The sequence below is a fragment of the Coccinella septempunctata genome, chromosome 3 (assembly GCF_907165205.1).
Source record: "Coccinella septempunctata chromosome 3, icCocSept1.1, whole genome shotgun sequence".
Classification (NCBI taxonomy): Eukaryota; Metazoa; Arthropoda; class Insecta; order Coleoptera; family Coccinellidae; genus Coccinella; species Coccinella septempunctata.
The window spans coordinates 41,464,218-41,486,396 of record NC_058191.1 but is presented as its reverse complement, the minus strand read 5'-3'; the positions used below and the strand labels follow the sequence as shown (position 1 = coordinate 41,486,396).

The window sequence follows — 22,179 nt, the reverse complement described above, 5'->3', positions numbered from 1 at the left end:
TGGTAATTCTGCTCAGTTTTCGGTTTATCATCCACCTCTTTAATCTACACCTATCTTTATGTGAAAAATCTATATTTTCATCATTTTATAAAGTCGAAGCAGAGTAAATCTGTCAAGTGATCGTTTGGATAGGGATGAAAGAGGGTATCAAGGGTGGTTTAAACTGCTCGTAGATACTGATGAACTGAAATACTTGAAATCCATCTCTTTAAATGGGAACATCATGGAGTAGAAGTTAAATATCTGGGAATAACCCTAGATAGTCGTGTCCTAGTGGGTTATTCTTATGTCATTATGTCCTCTTACTATGGACTTAGAAAGGAAAATGTTCTACTAAGGATCTCTAGTGTATTGTGTTGTTCTGATGATTCATTCATTGCTTTATCCCGTTACTGAGAATAAATCTACTAAAAGAAAAAAAAAAACAACGGTGCAAACACACTTATAATTTCTTAGGGCTAATTGCGACTCTGTGCCCTCCTGTGACTGAAGAGACCCAACCGTGACCCACAGATCCTTGCACACTCCGGGCATGCATAGTCACCAACCAGATCTGGCCGCCGCTGTATCCTTCTCGAGTCTCCATTATAACTGTGGACCAAAGACCTCCACTGTGATCCGTCTAACGCTAGTTTTTCCAGTTATGAATGGCCTTAACTGATTTCAGGGATTGATACAGTATATCCTTAAACCACTTATACTGGACTCCTGGTTTCCGGGCTCCCTCTGTGAATTCGCCATACAGAGCTATTTTGGGAAGTCTTGTGTCCTGCATCCTCAGAATGTGCCCGCTCCATCTGAGTCGGACTCTCGTTACTTGAGTCTCAATTTTTATACAACTCGCGCGTTGCAAGACTTCTGCATTCGAAACTTTGTGGAATTATCTGATGTGCATTATCTGTCTTAGATGACGTTGTTGCGTTTGTTCAAGTTGTTTAATATAACGCCTGTAGGGCGTCCAGCTTTCGCTTCCATAAAGAAGCGTTGGGAGGACCACTGCTTTGTAAATATCTGTCTTCAGATAGAGGTCATGATTTTGAAACACTCAGTCCTTTAGCTTCCAGAATGCCCGTGATGCCGAACTGATACGGTTTTGCGTGTCTAGGTTAGCCCTAGTATTTATGAAGCTTTCCAAGTTTTTGAACTGCTCAGCCTGTTCTAGAGTTTCATTCTCATTCCCTGTTGTGGTGATACGCTAAGTAACAGTGCCGTATGTCCCATTGAAACTGAAAGAACTTTCTCTAGGTTCCGCTTTGGGACTTCTTCTCATCAAATATAGCTCTACATTTTAAGAAGACGCATTTCTGTTTCTTTATCCTCATTCTTCTTTACAAATGCCAATAGTATACACGTGTTTTCTCAGATTGCAATTGTAGTGGTCATTCATGAACCTAGTGATAGATTTGATCTGTTCTCTACTCAGTCTGAGTCGACTTTGAGCGAGGAAGTTTATGCCATGAGTGCCAATTGACTATGTCTTACCAAGCCTATGGAGAAATCTAAAAACGTGACCTGTCTGAGACGTATCCCTCGGAGGAGTTTTGGGTATCTCAACCTATCAGTATCAACAATGATAACTTCATAATGGCCATATGGCGTCAATCCGTCTCATCAACAAATGATGCCTGTTCATCTTGTTTGGGAAAATCTTCTGGTCTTCCACTGTGCCACAACATCGAGTAATCAGCTATCTTATGCAACTAATCAGATAGACTCGTATGTACTGATATGTATTATGTTTTGTTTCGTTTTTCTGATGCCGAAGTCACCTCCCACAGTCCCGTACTTGAAATTTAATGAAATTTGGTCGAAATTCTAAGGGTTGTAGCTCAGCCATCTTGAATTTTATTCATATATGTAGACATTTTTGTTGAAATGACTTAGTTTGATGACTCTGTAAAAAAAAAGCATCACCTTGGAAATTACCCTGTATATGCCTTGACGTAATATTATTCGTTTGTTTCCATTAAAAGCTTACTTCTGCCCGCTGTTCCATTCGCGTAGAACAAAATCGTTTCCGCCAACTACCTCCCACATCAGCCACCAATCCTTCCCTCAAAAATACACCCCCAGGATAACCTTCAGCGCCCCCTGACGGGCTACATCGCCCACTTCGCCGAATAATGTCTATTCTTCCTCGCCGATGTTTCCAGTAGGCGGTCAAATTCTCGGAAAATCTTCCTCCTGGAATACACCGCCAAAAAACAGCCCAGCGTCATAAATCCCAATCAATGCTGGTCCGTTTCCGCCCTTCGTCCTACACCTTTCACGTATTCCCGTTACAGTATCAGAGTTCCCGTCGAGGGTTCCTTCAACACCCACTCCAGCTCGTATACATCAACTTCCAAATTGATTCGAGAACGAATCCGAACGCGATACATTAATGCCTACCTACAGCGTCCGATGAAATTACCGAGACGCTATCAATCAATTACGTAAGCGGCTACGTCATAGATACGGGCAGCGACGTCACAACTCCCACGTGAAATGTACCGTAGTAGAGAAGAAGGACCAAAGGGTAGGGGAGTAACGGAATGGTTGGCGCGTGGGACCACAATAAGTCATTCAGAACGGCCGAAAGCAAGGCATAAACGGTTCCGAAAAGGGATATGGGTATCATTACTCGTAACATTGTTCGGGTGAAGATTATCAACCCATAAATTGCGGTCCTGTTTATGGATGCTTGTTTGAAATGATGATTTTCCCCTAGGATGATATTTTACCACCGCACAATTTGTATATCACAATAGAGATGAGCGGAGGTAATACTAAGTTAAATAAACTTAGTTTTCTTTGTCTAACTGTGATGTTTAACTTCTGCTGTAACTTTTTCCAGGTAAAACAACCGGGTAGAATATTTTATTGGTCATTTAAGGGATAACTCCTTGCTTATTTTAGACCCGAAAAATCGAGAATTTCGAAATCGATTTTCTGTGCTGAGGTGGGAGTGTCGGCAACGCTGATTTCAATTGCATCGGAGGAAGATAACAGGAGATTTGGCCAATTGATACATACTCTAAATGAGCAACCTTTTCAGTGACACATCTCGACATTTCATCCACCCCGGCAAAACCGTTCGGTCTTGAGGAAGTCTTAACTGAACCCAACTTTTTGGGAATTTTTGGAAGGTCAACTTTCGAGTCGTGTATCTTCCAGGAAACTTATCCTATATCTGAATGCGATATATATTCTGAAAGAGCAACTCTTCCAGTAATGAATCTGAGAATTTCATTCCTCTCGGCACAACCGTTCAGTCTTGAGGAAGTTTTAACCGACTCCCTGCCTTGATCGGGCAATCAACGCTTGATAGACGAATAGACGTCAATTGGTTTCAATCGATAATTCAGTCTTGATAATTCAGAATATCATTCTCGAATCAAATTATGATGTTCATACGTCCATTCAATCATTCTCCAATGCTACTTCTTCAATATATTCAGAAATGAAAAGGATGCAGTGATTTCGTTTGAGAAATCGAGTGACTGTCAAATCGTTGATCGAACAATCAAAGTTTCATGAAACCCGCTGTCCATCTTTTTGGGAATTTCAGGTTTCGAGTCGATTATCTTTCAGGAAAATCATCGTAGATCCGAATGTTATCCACATTTTGAAAGATCAACTCTTCTTGTGATAATTCTGATGATTTCATCCATCTCAGCGCAACCGTTCGGTCCACTTTTCATTTTCGAGTTGACTTCGAAGAACTCTCTGGAGTGCAATTCTCCATTGAATCATCAACTGTTTGGATTTCAAGAATATTCAAAATAACTTCAATGCATTCCATATTCTAAGACAGTAATAGAACATCCTGATTTTCAGACAGAGTAGTAAATAGGTCATTTTCGACATCGAGTTTTTATGCTAGGGTGGAAGCCTTAGCAACACTGAATATAAGTCCGGAGATCACAATTGCATCGGAGGAATATAACAGGTGAGATCGCAGATGAAAATTTTCAATTTTGCCATTTCAACGATGAAAATCTGAACGAAGGGAGATAGGCTCTCGGAGTTGCCCACAATAGACATCTGCCAGAAGAAAATGTGAGAGGTGTTTGGAGCAAAGTGGACATTCACATCAACTACTTTACTTACAAAGAGAACTCTGAAACCAAAAAACCATTATTGACGACGCATTTTTTCGATGGCAAGTTCAATGACATTTTGTGGACAAAATGACGCAAAGATCCTTGACAATTCGAAACGCTAACCTGACAGATTGTATCGAATCTGAACCTGAAGGATTGATTATTATTTGATTGGGCACTGGACACCCAAGCAACGTGTTGAGATGAGACAATTCAATCAAATGACTGACTTCTTCGACGGTAGTGGAAAACCCACAAGTTGGACGTTTAATGGAAATCATCTATGAATTATTTATCGCTCCCCACCTCGTTTTCCCACGTTTCACACTTCATGTGCTCACGATTAAACGGAAAGAGCCCTAGCTGAATGGAAACGAGGCATGCATTCAGCTACCGATAAAACGATTTATATCACGGTGTCGATGGCAGAAGGTGAACAACTTAAATCGTTGTATTTGTAATCAACATCGGCAGATAGGAATAAAGGACTGAATTTACGAGCACTTTAGCAACGCCGTCGAAGCAATAATTATTATAACTCAACTCGGTGCGTAAGCAAATGGAATCGACGTTCTCGGAAAACGTCAAGTTTCCGAGCAGAAATTAGTGAATTCAAAAAGGTCATTCGAAATATTTTCGAGTTAGGAGTTTCCCCTAGATGGCTCAGTCTACCCTTGATTAAGGGTGAACCAAAATAACCCTGTATTGGTTCTGCTTGTAGTTTAAACTTTTCAATATGTGAAAATGATTGAGCTCACAAAAACGTGAAATCGAAAGACATCCAATTCTTTTTAACTGTCACGTCCGCTTTGAAAAAACATAAGTTACAGTTACTATTTTCATTGTTATTGAACAGATTGATATCCGACACTAGCATGCAAGAACGTTATCAGAAATGTCGAACGAAACAATGGCCGAAAATGACCGTAAGAAATATTCAATAGGTACATTTGCATGCTTCTCATAATTATGAATTTCCGGTTTTCAAAGTGTGCCTACATTTTGTTATGTTAGGCACATCGCAGATAAGCACAAATTATATAATGATTAAGCCCTTTTACGAGTTGGTTATGAGCAAGGCATCAAAGAGTGAAACAAGTTTTTCTTCTGAAGGATATAATGAATTAAAATTATAAAAAAGAGAATATTGATAAGCTTTTGGTACAGAAATTAAGCAAAAAATTATATTTTAAGATATTATATCGAATAAGTAGTATGTGTTGCTCCAATGCTACAGGCCTGCATCTCAATCGGTTTCAGAGTAATCAGTCAATTTATTATTACCGTATTGGCGCATGGCTCTCATATACCTATTTCAATTTTTTGAGCTCTTAAATTATTCTTCAGTTACTTCTATAATCATCAATCTATTTTTCTTTACAGGTAAATTGACAGCACCCTCCCGAAAGATGTGAACTATGAGTGAGTAACATGAAATTATGTTCGTATTATGTATTTTGAATATTCACGAGCAATGATATCCAAAATTTGAGAATTTTCGTTGACAATCATGGAAACGTTTCATTAGATAAAAATTAAACGACAACTTCACAAAATATTTTAATAATTTTACAACAACGTAGCTACAGTGTAAGCGAAACTAATGTGTGAAATTGGCAGCCTTCTCAGATATCTCTCAGCCATCAAACTGTGGTCAAAATGATAATGACATTGTTGTGTACACAATCGAAAAACTCTGTTAAAAACAGGATGTTTATTAAATGAGTTATAACTAGGTTATGATCACTAGAATGCTTTATATTTATGCTATTGAAAAAGACAAAGTTGTCGGTGATACAGAAGATTACCTAAATAGATAATTTAGAAAACATTGTATATTTTAAATGAATCATTAGAAAATAGCGTGTCAAGGTAGCAGAAGAAACCTTCTTCAAGACATTCGGAGAGAAATGTTACTCTGACTATTAAGTAAATCCGAAAACTAAATAGAGATTTCGAGAGCATTAATCAACCATGAGGACAATTATCAATTATTGATTGCGGAAAAAACACGTCTACATAGAAACGAAAACGGCTCCAGAGCAAATCATTTCAACCAATAACTTGATGGCAAACGAGAAATTCCATTAACAATTTGCTTGCGTTCCACGTAAATCCAATATTAATCCCTTTGTTTGGATCTATTGTCAGATACAGAGTTACAGCCCTCAAGGGTTTCGATTCAAACGGTTGCTCAATTTAACCTGAAACCGCTACTATACACGTATTGGCACAACTTCGACAGAAATTAAATATCCATCGAAATAAAATTGCCATTCCGGAGCATACGCGAAATTTCTATCGCGGAATTTACAGATACCTTGGCGATTATCAATCAATATCGTTCCTTGGCGTATTAATACGTTATAGCGCCATCTGTTAGTGGTGAAAGAAACGAGTAACCTGATTTTTTCAAGTATAGGTGGCACTTGGCACTTTTATATGACGATATAACACATGTATTGGAGTTGTGAGCCCATAACATTCTTAATAGCTCATCTTGTGTAGGGCTTATGTTCCTTGGTTAATCGAGAGATGATCTCCCTGTTTCTCTTATTTGGTGCCATAGAAATTATTAGTTGAATGTATTCCAAATAACTTTTAAAGATGGCTGGCTATCTCCAAATTCAATAGTCGGTAGAGATTGAGATGAGTCGTGGCATGGTTGCCAGATCATTTGGCTTTGTAAGGAAATTTGGGGATAATATTCACGAATTTTCCTCTTCGTAGAGATAAAAGCTTGAAATATAGACCAAATTATTTGTCTTTTCGCCATTGAGTATTAATTTCCTACCTAAAATTTAATACTTGTCCTATTCAGAAAAGAAGGGAATATGTAATTTCGTTCATTCAAATATCAGAAGCATCAATAGTTAATATAATAGATATATTCATACTTTTACTTCTTCCACAGAAACCGGCATTCATAATATATATATTAATTACTCATATTTAGATATAGAGTGAGAATTTTTTGTTGCATATGGTATTATATTGACTCTGAATTGTTGATAGAGCACTATATATGCTGTGAAAGAAAAAACTGAAGATCAAATTCCTATGAAACCATTTAAAAAGAAGAAGGTAGGAATATAATCTGGCAACATGGGCGAACTGTCAGCATGGTTGCAGAGAATCCTGTAGTAGCGACAGTAGCGCCACAGACCTCCTATTACGAACATACGGCAACGTCCACTTTGAAGGGGAAGACGGCTGTAAAGTGAAATCTTTAATAAACCAAATACGATCTTCTTGCGCCGATCTACAGTGCTGTATTACGCATTCTCGCGTATTTTGATCAAATGTCAGATTATATGTTTACAGTAATGGTGGTCGTATAATGATTCTGTGACTTATTTTATAGTTTCCCCAACAAGTGGTTGACCAATTCGGGAAGGTTCAAGTGATGGTGTCATGTTATCGATGGACAGTGTGAAATGATCCGACATTTGTGCGAAATATTACATTTTGAAACATCCGAAAGTGGAAACATCTGATATTTAAATGAAGAAACCACCTCGGTAAGTCATCCGACGTGGTATACCATGACTTTAATGCTTTCCTCAACGCGGGGACCTGTAAGCTCTACTTTAGTCCTAAATCTATGATAAACCATTATCAAGATGTCAGAAGGACACGAAGTTAAATAGGTATGTCCAATCGCAGTGTGCGATATAAAAGTAGTTCCTGAGGTAGTCCCATAACTAACACAATAACATCTCGACAAGGATTCAGAAATAATATCTGAAGCCTTAATTCGTTTCGTTTCACAAAGTAATCTAGATTGAGGTTAGATCCACTAATAGCCACATAATGGAAATATACTAGGAGATTACACCAAAACGAATAATATCTGAGCTGCAGCGATTTGGTCAATTCGATCTAACAAATAGATTCCTGAGAGATTCTTACGTCCCAGTTTTTATCAAGTTGTTCTACGTCGTTTACGGTCGCCACTTTTCATGGAGCTTTCACTTTTAAAACGACTCTTCAATACCACGGTTAAATGATCAGGTACTAAATAAATCATTTGTCCCAACGGAAATTAGATTCCATTTTTTTGGCAGAAAAACAATTCCAAGGACAAAGAGAATCCATTATCTGAGCAGCTGATAATCATGGACTCTTCTCTGTTTTTTCGGTGAAATCTTTCATTCGTTATCATCTCTAATCTATTGGTACATGTGTAGAACTTATCCTGGTTTGATTTTTCTTCATGCTCACATCTGAAGTCATCCATGATGGAGATTGTGGTTAAGTTGAGAGATGAATAAAGAGAAACTATCTCAATGGATAGATAACCCAAGACAAAGTATGTATGAGTAGCCATTTGTGTTGACAAAAATGTTTCCCAGCTTTATCATCTCCTGTTGTGGTGTTAGATTACGAAACGAGTTACTAGTGCATCGTTGAATCTTCACTTCGGTGAAGAAAGGCATTAGGTCGAAAATAACATTTCGAAAAATTACGCCATTACGCCCACGTGAAACCTTGGAACAGAACCATCGAAATTATCGAGATGAACTTGTTTTATCTAATGAGCGTATCGAGAAGATCTCTTATCAATTGTGATAAAATCTCCAATTGGCGAACAACACACAACAGAAGTGAAAACTGAAATCATTGAGTTCTGAATTGGGAAGATTTTTACCGAGTGTTAGTAAAGTTTTGGCCACAGATGTATCATGAAGAAATAAAGCCCGAAACGTATGAACAACTGGAAGACCAACATTAACTTGCTGGATTAACGACTAACTTTTGAAGTGTACTTCACAAGTTATATCTGAGACAATTCACAGAATTAAGAGGTAAAAACTGAAATATAATTACTATATGTCTTCCATTTAGCAGAATAAAACAGACAAAAGCCAAATAAGGACTGAAATATTATTATTCCGATAAGGAAACAAAGTATAACCAGAAGGTAACAAATAAAGAACCGCAGCAAGATTATTGAAAACAAGAAACCAGCTGAAAAGTGGCATAGTCGATAACCAGCAAGTCCTTGACAATATGGTTACTTGACGTTGTCGGTTGTTGTGGTACCTAGAAGTCAACAACTGTCTCTGGGAGATAAGATTATTTTGGGACTACAGCGTTCGCAGTTGAAACATTCTGGTTTGACTTGATTTTAAACTTTGTTTTCGTCATGAACAGCTGACCGCAGCTGAGTGAGTGGTATGTATAAATCAGAGGCAGAATATATGGATCCACTAGATTTTGGTATAAAACTGTTAGTTAGAGAGAGTGTCGTAGCGGTTCCTAGAATTCTAATGAATATTCTGCCTTTTGAGATACACCGAACTAATAATTTGGCTAACAAATCCTAAGAGCATCGAAAAACGAAAGAAATGGCAATGTTTCAAAGAAAAATTAAACTTCGAACAGAACCAGTTCCCATTGAAATAATTCAGGATGAAACTACCCCGTATGGGATGCTCTCAGGTCGAGAAAATTGTTAGATATCAACAGCTGGTGTGCTTCTATAGGCGTATAGGCCTTTCCTGTGCACCTGCCCATGATATGACCCTGAGCCTAGAATATGCTTTTTTTCGATATTTCCCTCAATATTGAATCGATCGGCATCAAAATACTTAGATCAGATCACCGACGAACTTGCCAGGCAAAAATGGAATAATTTAGAAGGAGTTTGTTACAAAGAGGAGAAACAAAGCTCTCAAAGTCAAAGAGGCAAATGGAAGTATTGAATCACACATTAAAAGTTTTTCGAAAACACCGAATGGCGAAGGAGAATAACAAACCAAACCTCATTGAAATATTGTTGGGGTGAAATGATTTTATTAGCGAGTGTTAATGAAAAGTTAAGCAGAAATAGACAATTCAATTACACTGAGACGTAACCGATTCTCCGAAGAGATATCCATCATTTCGAATTGATGGAAGTGGGAAAATATTTGTATATTGATTCCGGCCAACATCGCCACCTGTTACGTCCGCATTTCCAATAGATGTCGCTCGCGTGCATCCGCAGATAAGAGAGCTTTGAGAAAATGGATAAGTTTTAGTCCGTTTCCATTATCGACGTTACCAAACTGAAGCTGTCATATCGGTTCAATGCGAAAGCGGAAACCAAAAGTTTTTACCGTTCGAAGGTGATAAAGGAACGTTGAACGTAGAATTTTAATCACTGTTTGTTGGACAATTGCACTCAAAACAACGATCCCAAAGATGGCCATTAACCGAAATGATTCCATTTTTATCTGGTGCAACACACGGATAACGAAGTGGCTCTCTCGTAGATAATGCTGAATTAAAAATCGACACTGTATGATACAAAGTATGGAGGGAGAGAGGTGACAACGAGCTATCCGAAAAATGGAAATTTCCCAGATGTTATGGAAGCCATTTCCATGATTATCACGTCGTTTTATTCGGACGTTTGCTGTGGCTACGCTTCAAGACCATAGGTCCGATATTGAACCATTCGTTCGACTGTAACGACAGGAATATGGTCAATTATACGACTTAGTTTGCTTGCATGACCTTCGTCGTAACTGGCTTATTCGTGTGGAACTGAGATTTACAAGAAAATAATCCAGAGGTGGAGTAGCCAACCATCTAGGCTAGGCGACCAAATCGCTATTTCACAACGAGATTTTTTCCAATATGCAACGATATGAAACTGAGTTTCTATAGGGAATTACATTCTCTAGTTATTTTTACCACATCTCTGGCAGTATCCATATTTTTAGGCTACCCGAAAATCAGCACAATTTTTGTATTCTTGTATGGTGTACAGAGTACCACGTGAGCCAGTGATAATCAAGAGGTGCAATGTCTGGTATATTTTCCGATTAATACGGCATATGAGGCAGTTTTCCCTGATAAAGGGTGTCCAAGTAGGTTTTGACGAATGTCACAACTCGAGGACTGTACTAGTTCGATGTTCGGCTCATTCTTCTGTTGCATAATGCTTTTCACTTTCTTTGCATTTTAAGTAATAGATGAGAATCGTTTTTTTGGAGTCTGTCTGATGAGCTGTTGTTAGTACTAGTGCCTTGAATCCATCAAGGGTGAGGATGGATAGTGCAGATGAGGTTTTTTGTTTTTGGGTGATCTTAGTGGATACAATCCATATAATATGAAGCTAAAACCTGTTTATGCCTGACAAGCTACACCTAATATAGTCAAAATTGGCGTTCAACGTCTTCCATTCAAGCATTTCCCTGTTTTCGAATCACGCTCAACTACTTCCAATGATACTCCACACGTTCTTTTGTAACACCAGGACAACTTATCTCGCTTGAGGTAACAGAAGCCTAACTTCCTGAGAAATCGATGTAGATTTCTTCAAATTATAGAAATGATTCAAAGGCTCTCGAGAATTGATACGTTAGGCTGCTTCGTAGTCAGTATTACTTCCAAATGAAGTTGTTATACGATGTCTAAATTAGTGGCGCCCTCTGTTATGCATTTCGCACGATAATTCAGGAACTAGATCGAAAGAGAGCCAGAGAAAATTGAGATTTTTGACGTTTACCAAACGTCAACAAATCCACGACAGTTTGATGAAACTGACCGAAGTCAGGTTACCACCGAACATAGACAGGGGTGGATAGTACCAATTCGACGCATAGAGCAGAGTGGTGTTCTTGGCCTCGTTATTCATTAAATTCATTTCATTATTGGTTTTTTGAGGTGAATTAGCCCGAAAAGATGGTTCTCCTGGCCTATTAGTGAATCTCAAGGGGAGAACAGTTTTTTTCTCCACAAGTGCAAGAGAATGAGACAAATCATCTTCATTCGTCGACGAATTTCCTTTTGTCTGTGTCGTTTTTGGAATGAATCTCTCTTGTTCCACACGAGGCTCTACAATTTCGAGTTCCACGCAATCCTCATGTCCTCCACTCGTCCCGTCATTACCCGCGTTTCACCACCGCATGGAATATTTAGTGGTTCGACAAAAGACCGTATAACTAGACTCGTTTAACGTTGTTGCTCCTCTCCCGTAGCGCCGTTGACATCGTTTCGCGGATCGTCACACCTTCGCTGGTTCTGTTCTCTAGTGTTCCTCAAAGGAGGCAGTTTCCCAGCCATAGGTCATCGACATTGTTGCTTGCATGACAATCATACGGTCAGTAGTATGCTGATTCGAGCATAGGCGGGTCCGTTGGCTACGGAAAACCGTATCCGGAACCTTCGCTGGTTGCTGTGGTACGACGGATTGTTGACTAGGTCATGTCGTTCTAGCATGGGCGATGGAAGATTTTCCGGACACAGTTTGGGGTCCGATGAGTTCGTCCGCTGTTAGCAGGTTATAAGCAACATTCAATATGCCTTTCTGGTTCATCGTTTTAAACAGAGGATGTACCTGATGAGGAAACAAACTTCATCCCTTATCCATGCATCACAGGAGTGTTTTATGATTTGCTAAATTTCATAATAGTACCTATTCTGGCGAAGGACCGCTTTGAGACGCTTTTTACTGGGCCACAACTTCTCTGGAACCTCTTAACATCAACCGCGTATTTGAATTCTTACAAAAAACTACTGTGAACCTTACTCAGTGATTTGTGTATGACAGAATTATGTAATAATGCACTTTGAAGCCATTAGTGTTCGAAATACTGAATATGAAGTACCCCAGTGTCAAATATTTGAAATACCACCTTTAGGAAGTGAGGAATATGTAAGATAGGTGCGAGTCATGAGGGTGATTTGGATTGGATCGAAAACTATGACCTCCAATCAGCAAATTTAATTGTTAATTATATTTAAACATCGAATACTCTCGAATAAAAACAAAAAGAGTCAACTTCTGCTATAAAGAAACCTTGTCAGTAAGCCTTATTATACTACAGTGGGATATAGTGAGTTAAATACATAAATAAATCAAAACAGGCTTATTACATGCACATTCTGTATGTGATACCACTGTAATCTTCAACGCGCATGGCAGCTTTAAAGCGCCATCTATAATTAATTGACCTACGACTGTGATTTTGAACGACAGCGACCATTATCAGTTGAACTTCCGTCACTTAATCAAAATTACGCATTTTGATCACATCAATTTTTGCCCAATTCTAGACGGGTGTATAATTTTTCATTCCTACTGTGTTCCGAAGATTGATTCGTTGGAATAATCAACGTGAAGATGGCCACGATACGAAGACAGGTCGGTGACCAATCGACAAGCGGCCGCAAAGATAAATTTTCCGGAGTTTTCCGGCGCGCCATTTTAGAGGGACAGGAAGGGAAATCTCAGCCTTCCGTTAGGCGGGATCCGACCGGCTGAAATCGAGGAAAACCTTCGTTACTGGGCCAAGGTTCCAGCGGCAACGCCGGCGAATTGCAACTCGTTACCATTGTCAGCTTGTCGAGACGTCATAACGCGCGACCTTGCCCGCAAAATACGAAAATCCCCACCGTACGTATGCGAAGCGGACGGCATCAAATTTAAACGGAAATTACCCACGACAGAAGGGGATAGAACAGTTTTCCACGAGGAATACCGAAAATTTATTTTTCATCGAATAATTTCATGAGCACCGAGCGGAGAGGCAAGCAAGGAAAATCAACTGATTCAGACGGTTCGGAAAGTGGTCTCCATCGCGGACCAAACGAGCGGCAGTCCAATACTTGACCATGTCAAGGTAGCAACCTCGACCCTGGTGCCACATCGAAAATATTAGAAAAAACTCTGGAAAATCGAGATTTTTGACGTTTGTCGAACGCAAATGTAAACAAATCTACCTTTTTGACAGATACAGGCTAACACAGGCGAAAATTTGTGTTTTTGGCCTCGGCCTATCAATATACCAGCAAAAAATTAGGTTTCAAATGATGACGAATGAATGTTTCATTGGAATTTTCAGGGTAGGAGTCTCGTTAACCCATTTATGGACATTTACTTTACTTGTTTTATTCACCAAGTTAGCTCCAGTTATTTTATTCGAGCCTATTAGAGCTCAGGTTCTAAATTGATATTTCGTCAATCGATCTTGCTGGAATTAACCGTATTATCGAAACAGTCGATATATTGAAATATTCATAGAACACCTCACGAAGACTGCTTGATTATTTTTAATTCGTTCCACACGATTATAGGTTTCAATCCACCCCTGAGGTAATTACGCGCGTTCAAAGAAATTTGTCGTCAATTCAGAATTTTATAGCATGGATATTTCGTATTTGACTGCGACGCTTAGTTTCTAAGCTTCCAGGTAGAATTTTGTAGTTATCTTTCATATTTTATAAAACTGTCAAGTAGCTAATCAGATTTTTGCCAGAATCTGCCAAGGGAGAAGACAATAACAAAAATTTTATTGTTTACCCGTCTGGTCGATACTTAACCTTCCGTTAACATTTGCTTTCGAATTCAAAGAATATTCTTAATGTTCTCATAATGTACCGATAATATTGTTCCATTAAGCAGGTAACCGAGAAAGGGAAGTCGACGGGTACTTTAACAAAAGGGCTTTGATGTAGATTCGAACCTCTGATTATAATAGGTACATAAAAATCATGTAATGGACTATGCTGGAGATTTCTCATCGCCTATTAGTTAGTTATATTCGTTTATATTAATGGAGTTTGCGAAGTTTCACAAAATTGATTTGTGTACCGAAATTATCGTTAATATAAATAATCATCAACTATTCAAACGCATAAAACTTATGGAGGGATTACACACATGTGGTTCAATATTCTTGAAAGTCCTCATATTTCAATTCGGTAGATTTTGTTAATAACTCCCGTTTTTCAAAATCAGATGCGGAATCAAAATTGATCGTTAGTCTCGTTTCCAAAATACGAATACATGTAGAATAATCAATAAATTACTTTTTCAATACTCCGGAAATTCTTCAAATCGAATTACGGATTACCAGCAGCGTCTCAACACTTCATTAAGGGCTTTAAACAAAGAGGCAACCCTTCAACGAAGGACCGTGACAGATACGAGCCCTCAGATAAATCTTTGCTTCCGCTTTAAACCCTACGGCGTTTAGAGGTGGTACACCTGGTTGCAATGTGCCCGAATCTTGGCCGTATTTGGGGGGTTGTCGGCAGTGGCACACTTACCGCGTCAAGTTCATTAGGACTTTTCTTCCTCTTCCCGAAGATATTTGTGGATTTTTGATTGGGTAAACGCGCCCTTCGCTACATGTTATATTTATAGTCCAGACTCCGTTTAAAATTAAACCGGAGCTTCCTCCTTATAACCTGTTTTTTCTGCCGGAACAATAGTTGGGGCGTTGAAACATATAACGCCCTACAAGGGCTCGCGTTTGGTAGGAATGCGCGTTTGAAATCTCCGATTTTTCATGTAGCAGTTCAATGTTTTATCATTTATTTTCGTGTGACAAATCTATTCCTCGATTGCAGGTATAAAATCATTCTGTTGGGACCTAGAGGAAGATTCCAGGAATACCTTTGTCGGATGGCGCTGGTTTTAGGCGCCCGATCTCAACGATCTATCTCATGAGATATCAGGAAAAGGGTTGGACGGATGTGCAACACTCAACTAAACTTGGTGTCTCTGAATGTAAACCGTGAAAATGACAGACGGGTAATGATTTTTTCCGTTTTCAAACCAAATCGAACCTTTTGCATGCTTTGAAAAGTTTCCAATTTAATTGTAGCATTGAGTATCAACAATGTCCTTACAGATCAATTTATCCATACTTGAGGGTGTTTCCCCTGGATTTACGATTGTCCGGAGTATCCGTACGATCATAACCCCATTACAAATAGAAAATGCCGATAAGTATCGGAAACTATCGATAACGCGATCGACAATGTCGAGCGCAGGCAATTATCGCCCCTTTACATCCTAGCCGTAACAACCAATTTTTCCGGAAACGATCTAAATGACTCACTGTCCCCTTGAGCACGAGTTTGAGGACCGCTGCTCGATCTCGACGTGATCCTGCCGTCTCCCTCGCTCCTTATTCCTCTCTCTTTCGCTTTCGGTAATGATAATATGACGTAGATCGTGGGTTACTACTTTAACGTCACAAACCAGACCGGATCCGATCGACGTTGCCACATCGTTGACGAGATCCGATTCACGCGGATTTTTATTCAGGATACGGATACCTTGAGAGCTCCTCCTTCACCCAGGGATTCGTCTAATGAGCTCTTTACGCGTCCCCGTAATTGATACAAATTTTTGGGTAAATTTCCGCATATTATTCGCTTTCGTTACGATGCGATCGCGGTGTTTTGGACGGGCTCCGTTCGTACGGAACGCAATATTTTTCGTAGCCGGCAACGTCGATCGCTGGATCGCACCGAAGCAACGTGCAGAAAGTTGAAATTGGAACCTTGTCGTGTGTCCGTGCATCGGGTAGAGTAACAAGTATGTCTCAACAGGAGAGCAAGTTTCGTTATCTCCGTCGAATATTTCCACGATTAGGGGTTAATGACGTCTTCTTCTACGCGCCGTGACACTCGACGAAGAGAACGCACCCCCTCGGATCGGTCCTTCAGTCGCGGAGGCGGCATTGTCCTTCGGTGGCGCTTCAAATCGTTCCCGAATGTGTGTACCCTTCCGCGGTGATATACTCTGGTGCGATTTCTGTGATTGTCAGCGAACGATAGAACTCTTGTGTGCGTGCCTACCCCTCATAAAGTCCCAAGATTTTGTGTTGCTCGCTTTTTGTAGTGTTTGGTAGTGATGTACTTGTTGAACCTGATATTAACCTTTTCAGTGTTGACAGGGAACGCCAGCGAGAGCGGGAGAAACAGATGAGAGCCAGGATGCAAGAAAATCCGGCAGGTACACCACTGGTTATTCCCCCCCTCTTTGGAAATCCAGTTAAGGTAAGCCATTAACTCTCTTTCCCATATTTCCACAAATTACCACTGATGCACCTTGGAGGAATCTCTCGGGTTCCCCCAGGAGACCTGTCATTTTCAAGGCCATCACCTAGGATGAACCGTTAACGTGTTTACGTCAGGATGAAAACAGAAAGAACCAGTGACGTATTTTCCATTCGGTCTTTCTGTTTTTCCCGAAATCAAAATCATCCCTTCGGGCATGTTCCAAGGCCCATTCCATCGGTCACTTGGGCCAAACACGTGTTATTCCGAGGCGGCAAGTACAAAGGTGGCCAATGACCAAATCCTGGAGGGTTTGCTCAGGTAGTAAATTTTCATTTATTCTCGTTATTAGACTAGTTCAACGGGACCCCGTTTCGTTCGCGATTCGCCTCTTCATCAGTTCGAACGATCCGTAAACAATGACAACTCCATCGCTTCGAATTCTTCGAGATTGCAGATGTCGGAAATGGTTAAAGGGTCTTCCGAATGAAGATGATAACATTTCGAAAAACTACGCTACCTCACTTATAAGTGTCATCGACTATGCGTTGAGCGTTGAGTAAACATGAATTCGAAGAAAGGTCATGATTTCTTCCTTATCGTACGGTCATTGCGAAACCCAAAATAACTTGGAATCAACAAGGTTGGTGATACGTCAGATAATCTACCGAAGGCGAAATAGCGCGAAACTATATAACACCGAGAATAAATCGTAATTACATTACGTGGAGTTAAGGCGCTTCTGTCCATATTTCGTTGTCTACACCATCATGGAAGGAATTATTGTTGCATTCCTGAAATAATGCTCAAGGTTGCAAGGCCGTAAACCCCCTTCAAAAGCTTGTTGCACTCATCGCAGATTTACGGTCGATAAACTGTCATTTTTTACGGTCCTTTTCCCTTCCTGACTTATCGCCTTTGTACGGGTCCCTTAGGATCCCACCTAGCGTGATTTACGATCGACTCCGATCCATCTCCGATCGGTATCGCGGGGTTTTCTCGGTTGTCGTTCTGAAATTCCGAAATTACGTTTCTCCGAACGCGAAAAACGTATTTCGTGCATTGTCTCGCCGTTTCCGCGGCAACGCATCGCCGATATGACCCGAATAAAACATCGCGCCGACACGACGACATCTCGGCGTCCGTAGCCTTCGTCGGGCTCGAATTTCTAATTATAATTTGTATGCAAATTAAATGTGATAATACGTCAAACATTAATCATCCGAGTCGCTCGTGGAACGGCCAACAGTTAATAGTAACGTTTTCGATAGTTTTTCCTGCACCGAGGTTTAGCGGCGCTCGAACCCGGAGAGGATACCCTCGATTGTTTTTTCGTCTTAAGCCGTAAATTGCGCGAGTGGGAACTTTTTGCAGGCTATTTCCCGAAGAACAGTTCGAATGTCGGCGTTGTAGTGACGATTATCGTTGACATATGTCATTCTTGACGTCTTAGCATACGAGACCTGCCATCTATGTTCGAATGGAAGATTTTCCATGAAGTATGCTCCTTAATCAGTGAGTAAACATTGAATGTATACTTCATTCAAATTTATTTTAGCAGTCGGTTGGCCATGAAATAATTTTCTCAAGTTTTTGTAACTAGAACGAAGTTAGGTTGGCACTCATGAAATGTCGTTAATGTCATAACGCCGTTGCCACAACTAATATCAATTATTACGAAAATGCCGAAAGTGATTGAAAAAAGAGACAGGGTTTCAGGAAGTGCTATTTAGAATTCAGGTCCGCTCATTCAAATAGTTATACCTTGATATTATAAAATCCACAATACGTCAGACGGTAGCGAACATATTCAATGTAAGAGAATTTATATAATGTTCCATCTGAATCTAAACGACTTATATTTCAGCTGAATATTTCCACAATCAGAAAGATTGTGAATGAAGAGGATGACAAAGAATTTCCTTCTATTAGGATACCCAAAAAAGTGGTAGCATTTGAGAATTTTATGTTTGAGTGAATTACTGCGAAAAGTTTACTACAGGATTTTCGATAAATGTCATCGGAGAATAAGTTCCCTAAAATGGATTTTTCTATTTTTCATTTGACTTGTCCTATACAATGTAAATGTCTTAAGGTACTAATAAATACCTAATTATTATTATTACATCAATGTATTAAGATGAATAGCCACAAATACGCGCCAGTTGTCCTGTTAATTGTTTATTCATGTGAAATTTTTGTTCAAAGGTGAAGTTCATCTTGACTTGAAACTTCCTTCAATTCCTTTTACATATATTGATGCAAGATGATTTTTGTTGAAGAATTTAACATTCTTGTAATTATCTGTTAATTCCTTCGGGAGATACCCATTCCCAACCACTGCATCATATGCATTTCATCTTCGGGTTAATATTTTTGAAATCTACAAATGATGTAAGCCAAAGAAGATAACGAACATAAACTCTCCTCAAGCTAGTGCATATTATGATATTATACTGATCTCTTGTATTTTCCATGCAAATAACTGGATTTGGTATGCCTTCAATCAGTTTGTATAAACTTCAATTATGTTCGTCACATATTGAGATTCGAAGAGATTCGACATTGTGATAAAATACGTAATAACGGAAACTTTTACGTAGAACGGGCAACATAGCGTTGATTTAAAACCCAAAAATGTTTTGACAAGCGACATAACCCCACATTTTCGTACTATACAGAGTGAAATGTGTCAAATTTCCATGGCCAACCGACTGCTAAAATAAAAGTGAATGAAGTATACACAATTTCATTAATTGAATTATCCAAATTATAAATAAATCCGCATTTCTAATGTCAGAAACACTCATCTCGAACGAAATGGCGAACGCGCCGGTATCTTGTTGAATATACCCTTCTGTTTCGATGACATTTGACTGTTTTCAATAGAAAATTCATTGACATTATCCATAACCATCAAATCCAGTCAGTACCACGAATCGGAATACGAGCAACAGTCGTTTACATTCCATTGTGCGAAATATCCCAATATTTCTTCTCATCCGCGTTAAATTTGGCCCCGTCTCCATCGTTCGTGGCCTAGAAAAATTGCGACGCGCGTCATCTCAATCTCCCTCGCTCAAAACCGTCGTTCCTCACCTATCTACGAACCCGCCCCCCCGCAGCGATGGAGAAGTTCCGATCCACAATTTTCACCCGAACAATGGACGATAAAGTTGAAAACTTGCGCTCCCGGATCGATAACGTGCCATTCTAATTTTATTACGCCGGCACAAACGGGATCCAAACAAATAATTTTCGTAACTGCCGCAAAACGCGAAAAGATAACGATATCTCATTTAACTTCGGAACAAAGTATATTATATTATTCGATGTCTGCAACAGATACGTATAGATATATACTTTCTAGCAGATCGGAATATCGGAACCATCATGTTAAATACGAATCGAAATTCCTTATTCTTATTCGTAGTAAATGGGACGTTCTTTCAAATTGACCTATTATCTGCTGCACCTCCGACTACCAGTGCACACACACACACATGGCTAAACGTCGTCCTTGATGCTTTTCGATTTATTTCAGTCCTATATAATTCTTATTCACCGATCCCGTATACGTTAGTCATACGGGATTTATTTTTAAGTGAGTGAGATACGAAGCGAATTATTTGAAATTTTTGCGACACTAACGTTACGACTGTGGCACTTACGCTAGATCCACGGGGTTATTGATCTCTAGCAGATTTATTTTTCTCATTCGTATACACAAATGCTCTTATAAAGGAAGGAAACCAAACTTGAAGCGAAAAATAGGACCGTGCCAAGGTTACACTCTAAACGAAGGGGAAAGACCAGAAAAAACCGATAAAATTGGGATTTTTGACGTTTGCCAAACGGAAATATAAACAAAATTGACGAAAATGAGGTCAGAACCGATCAAGAGCAAGAATGAGTAGTACCGATTCGACTAAGTAAACTTCATTCAAATTTATTTTAGCAGTCGGTTGGCCATGAAATAATTTTCTCAAGTTTTTGTAACTAGAACGAAGTTAGGTTGGCACTCATGAAATGTCGTTAATGTCATAACGCCGTTGCCACAACTAATATCAATTTTTATTACGAAAATGCCGAAAGTGATTGAAAAAAGAGACAGGGTTTCAGGAAGTGCTATTTAGAATTCAGGTCCACTCATTCAAATAGTTATACCCTGATATTCTAAAATCCACAATACGTCAGACGGTAGCGAATATATTCAATGTAAGAGAATTTATATAATGTTTCATCTGAATCTAAATGACATATATTTCAGCTGAATATTTCCACAATCAGAAAAATTGTGAATGAAGAGGATGATAAAGAATTTCCTTCTATTGGGAGACCCAAAAAAGTGGTGGCATTTGAGAATTTCATGTTTGAATGAATTAATGCGAAAATTTTACTGCAGGATTTTAGATAAATGTCATTGGAGAATAAGTTCCCTAAAATGGATTTTTCTATTTTTCATTTGACTTGTCCTATACAATGTAAATGTCTTAAGGTACTATACCTAATTATTACCATTACATCAATGTATCGAGATGAATAGCCACAAATACGCGCAAGTTGCCCTGTTACTTGTTTATTCATGTGAAGTTCATCTTAACTTGAAACTTCCTTCAATTCATTTCACTTATATTGATGCAAGATGATTTTTGTTGAAAAATTTAACATTCTTGTAATTGACTGTCGATTCCTTCGATACATACCCATTCCCAACCACTGCATCATATGCATTTCATCTTCGAGTTAAACTTTTTGAAATCTACAAATGATGTAAGTTAAAGAAGATTACGAACATTAACTCTCCTCAAGCTAGTGCATATTATGATATTATACTGATCTCTTGTATTTTCCATGCAAATAACTGGATTTGGTATGACTTCAATCAGTTTGTATAAACTTCAATTATGTTCGTCACATATTTTCAGAAGAGATTCGACATAGTGATAAAATACGTAATAACAGAAACTTTTACGTAGAACGGGTAACATAGCGTTGATTTAAAACCTAAAAATGTTTTGACAAGCTTCATATCCCACATTTTCGTACTATACAGAGTGAAATGTGTCAAATTTTCATGGCCAACCGACTGCTAAAATAAAAGTGAATGAAGTATAGGGGAGAGCGCCCACCAAAGTAGCGTAACACTGACATGGCACATACATGACAACGGCGATGCAAAATAATAACTGAAACTTCACTCAGATCTGAAAATTTTGCAATGTATATGTCATGACAGTGCTACGCCACTTTGGTGGGCGCTCCCACTAATAAAGCAAAGAGAAAAATGTGCATTTCCCGACTA

General features: G+C 39.1%; 1 protein-coding gene across 11 annotated transcripts in view; it reads left to right on the top strand.

The window, feature by feature from the left end:
- Positions 1–22,179, top strand: part of LOC123309977 (AF4/FMR2 family member lilli-like) — a 72,936-nt gene that overhangs the window by 38,380 nt on the left and 12,377 nt on the right. For 2 of the 11 annotated variants that reach the window (XM_044893299.1, XM_044893297.1), the window contains one exon: positions 16,763–16,874. In XM_044893299.1, coding sequence (XP_044749234.1) covers positions 16,763–16,874 — 112 coding nt within the window. Of the gene's footprint in view, positions 1–7,297; positions 7,736–15,434; positions 15,619–16,762; positions 16,875–18,149; positions 18,390–22,179 lie in introns of those variants that run through there. The other 9 variants (XM_044893300.1, XM_044893298.1, XM_044893306.1 and 6 more) reach the window with 8 other exon arrangements.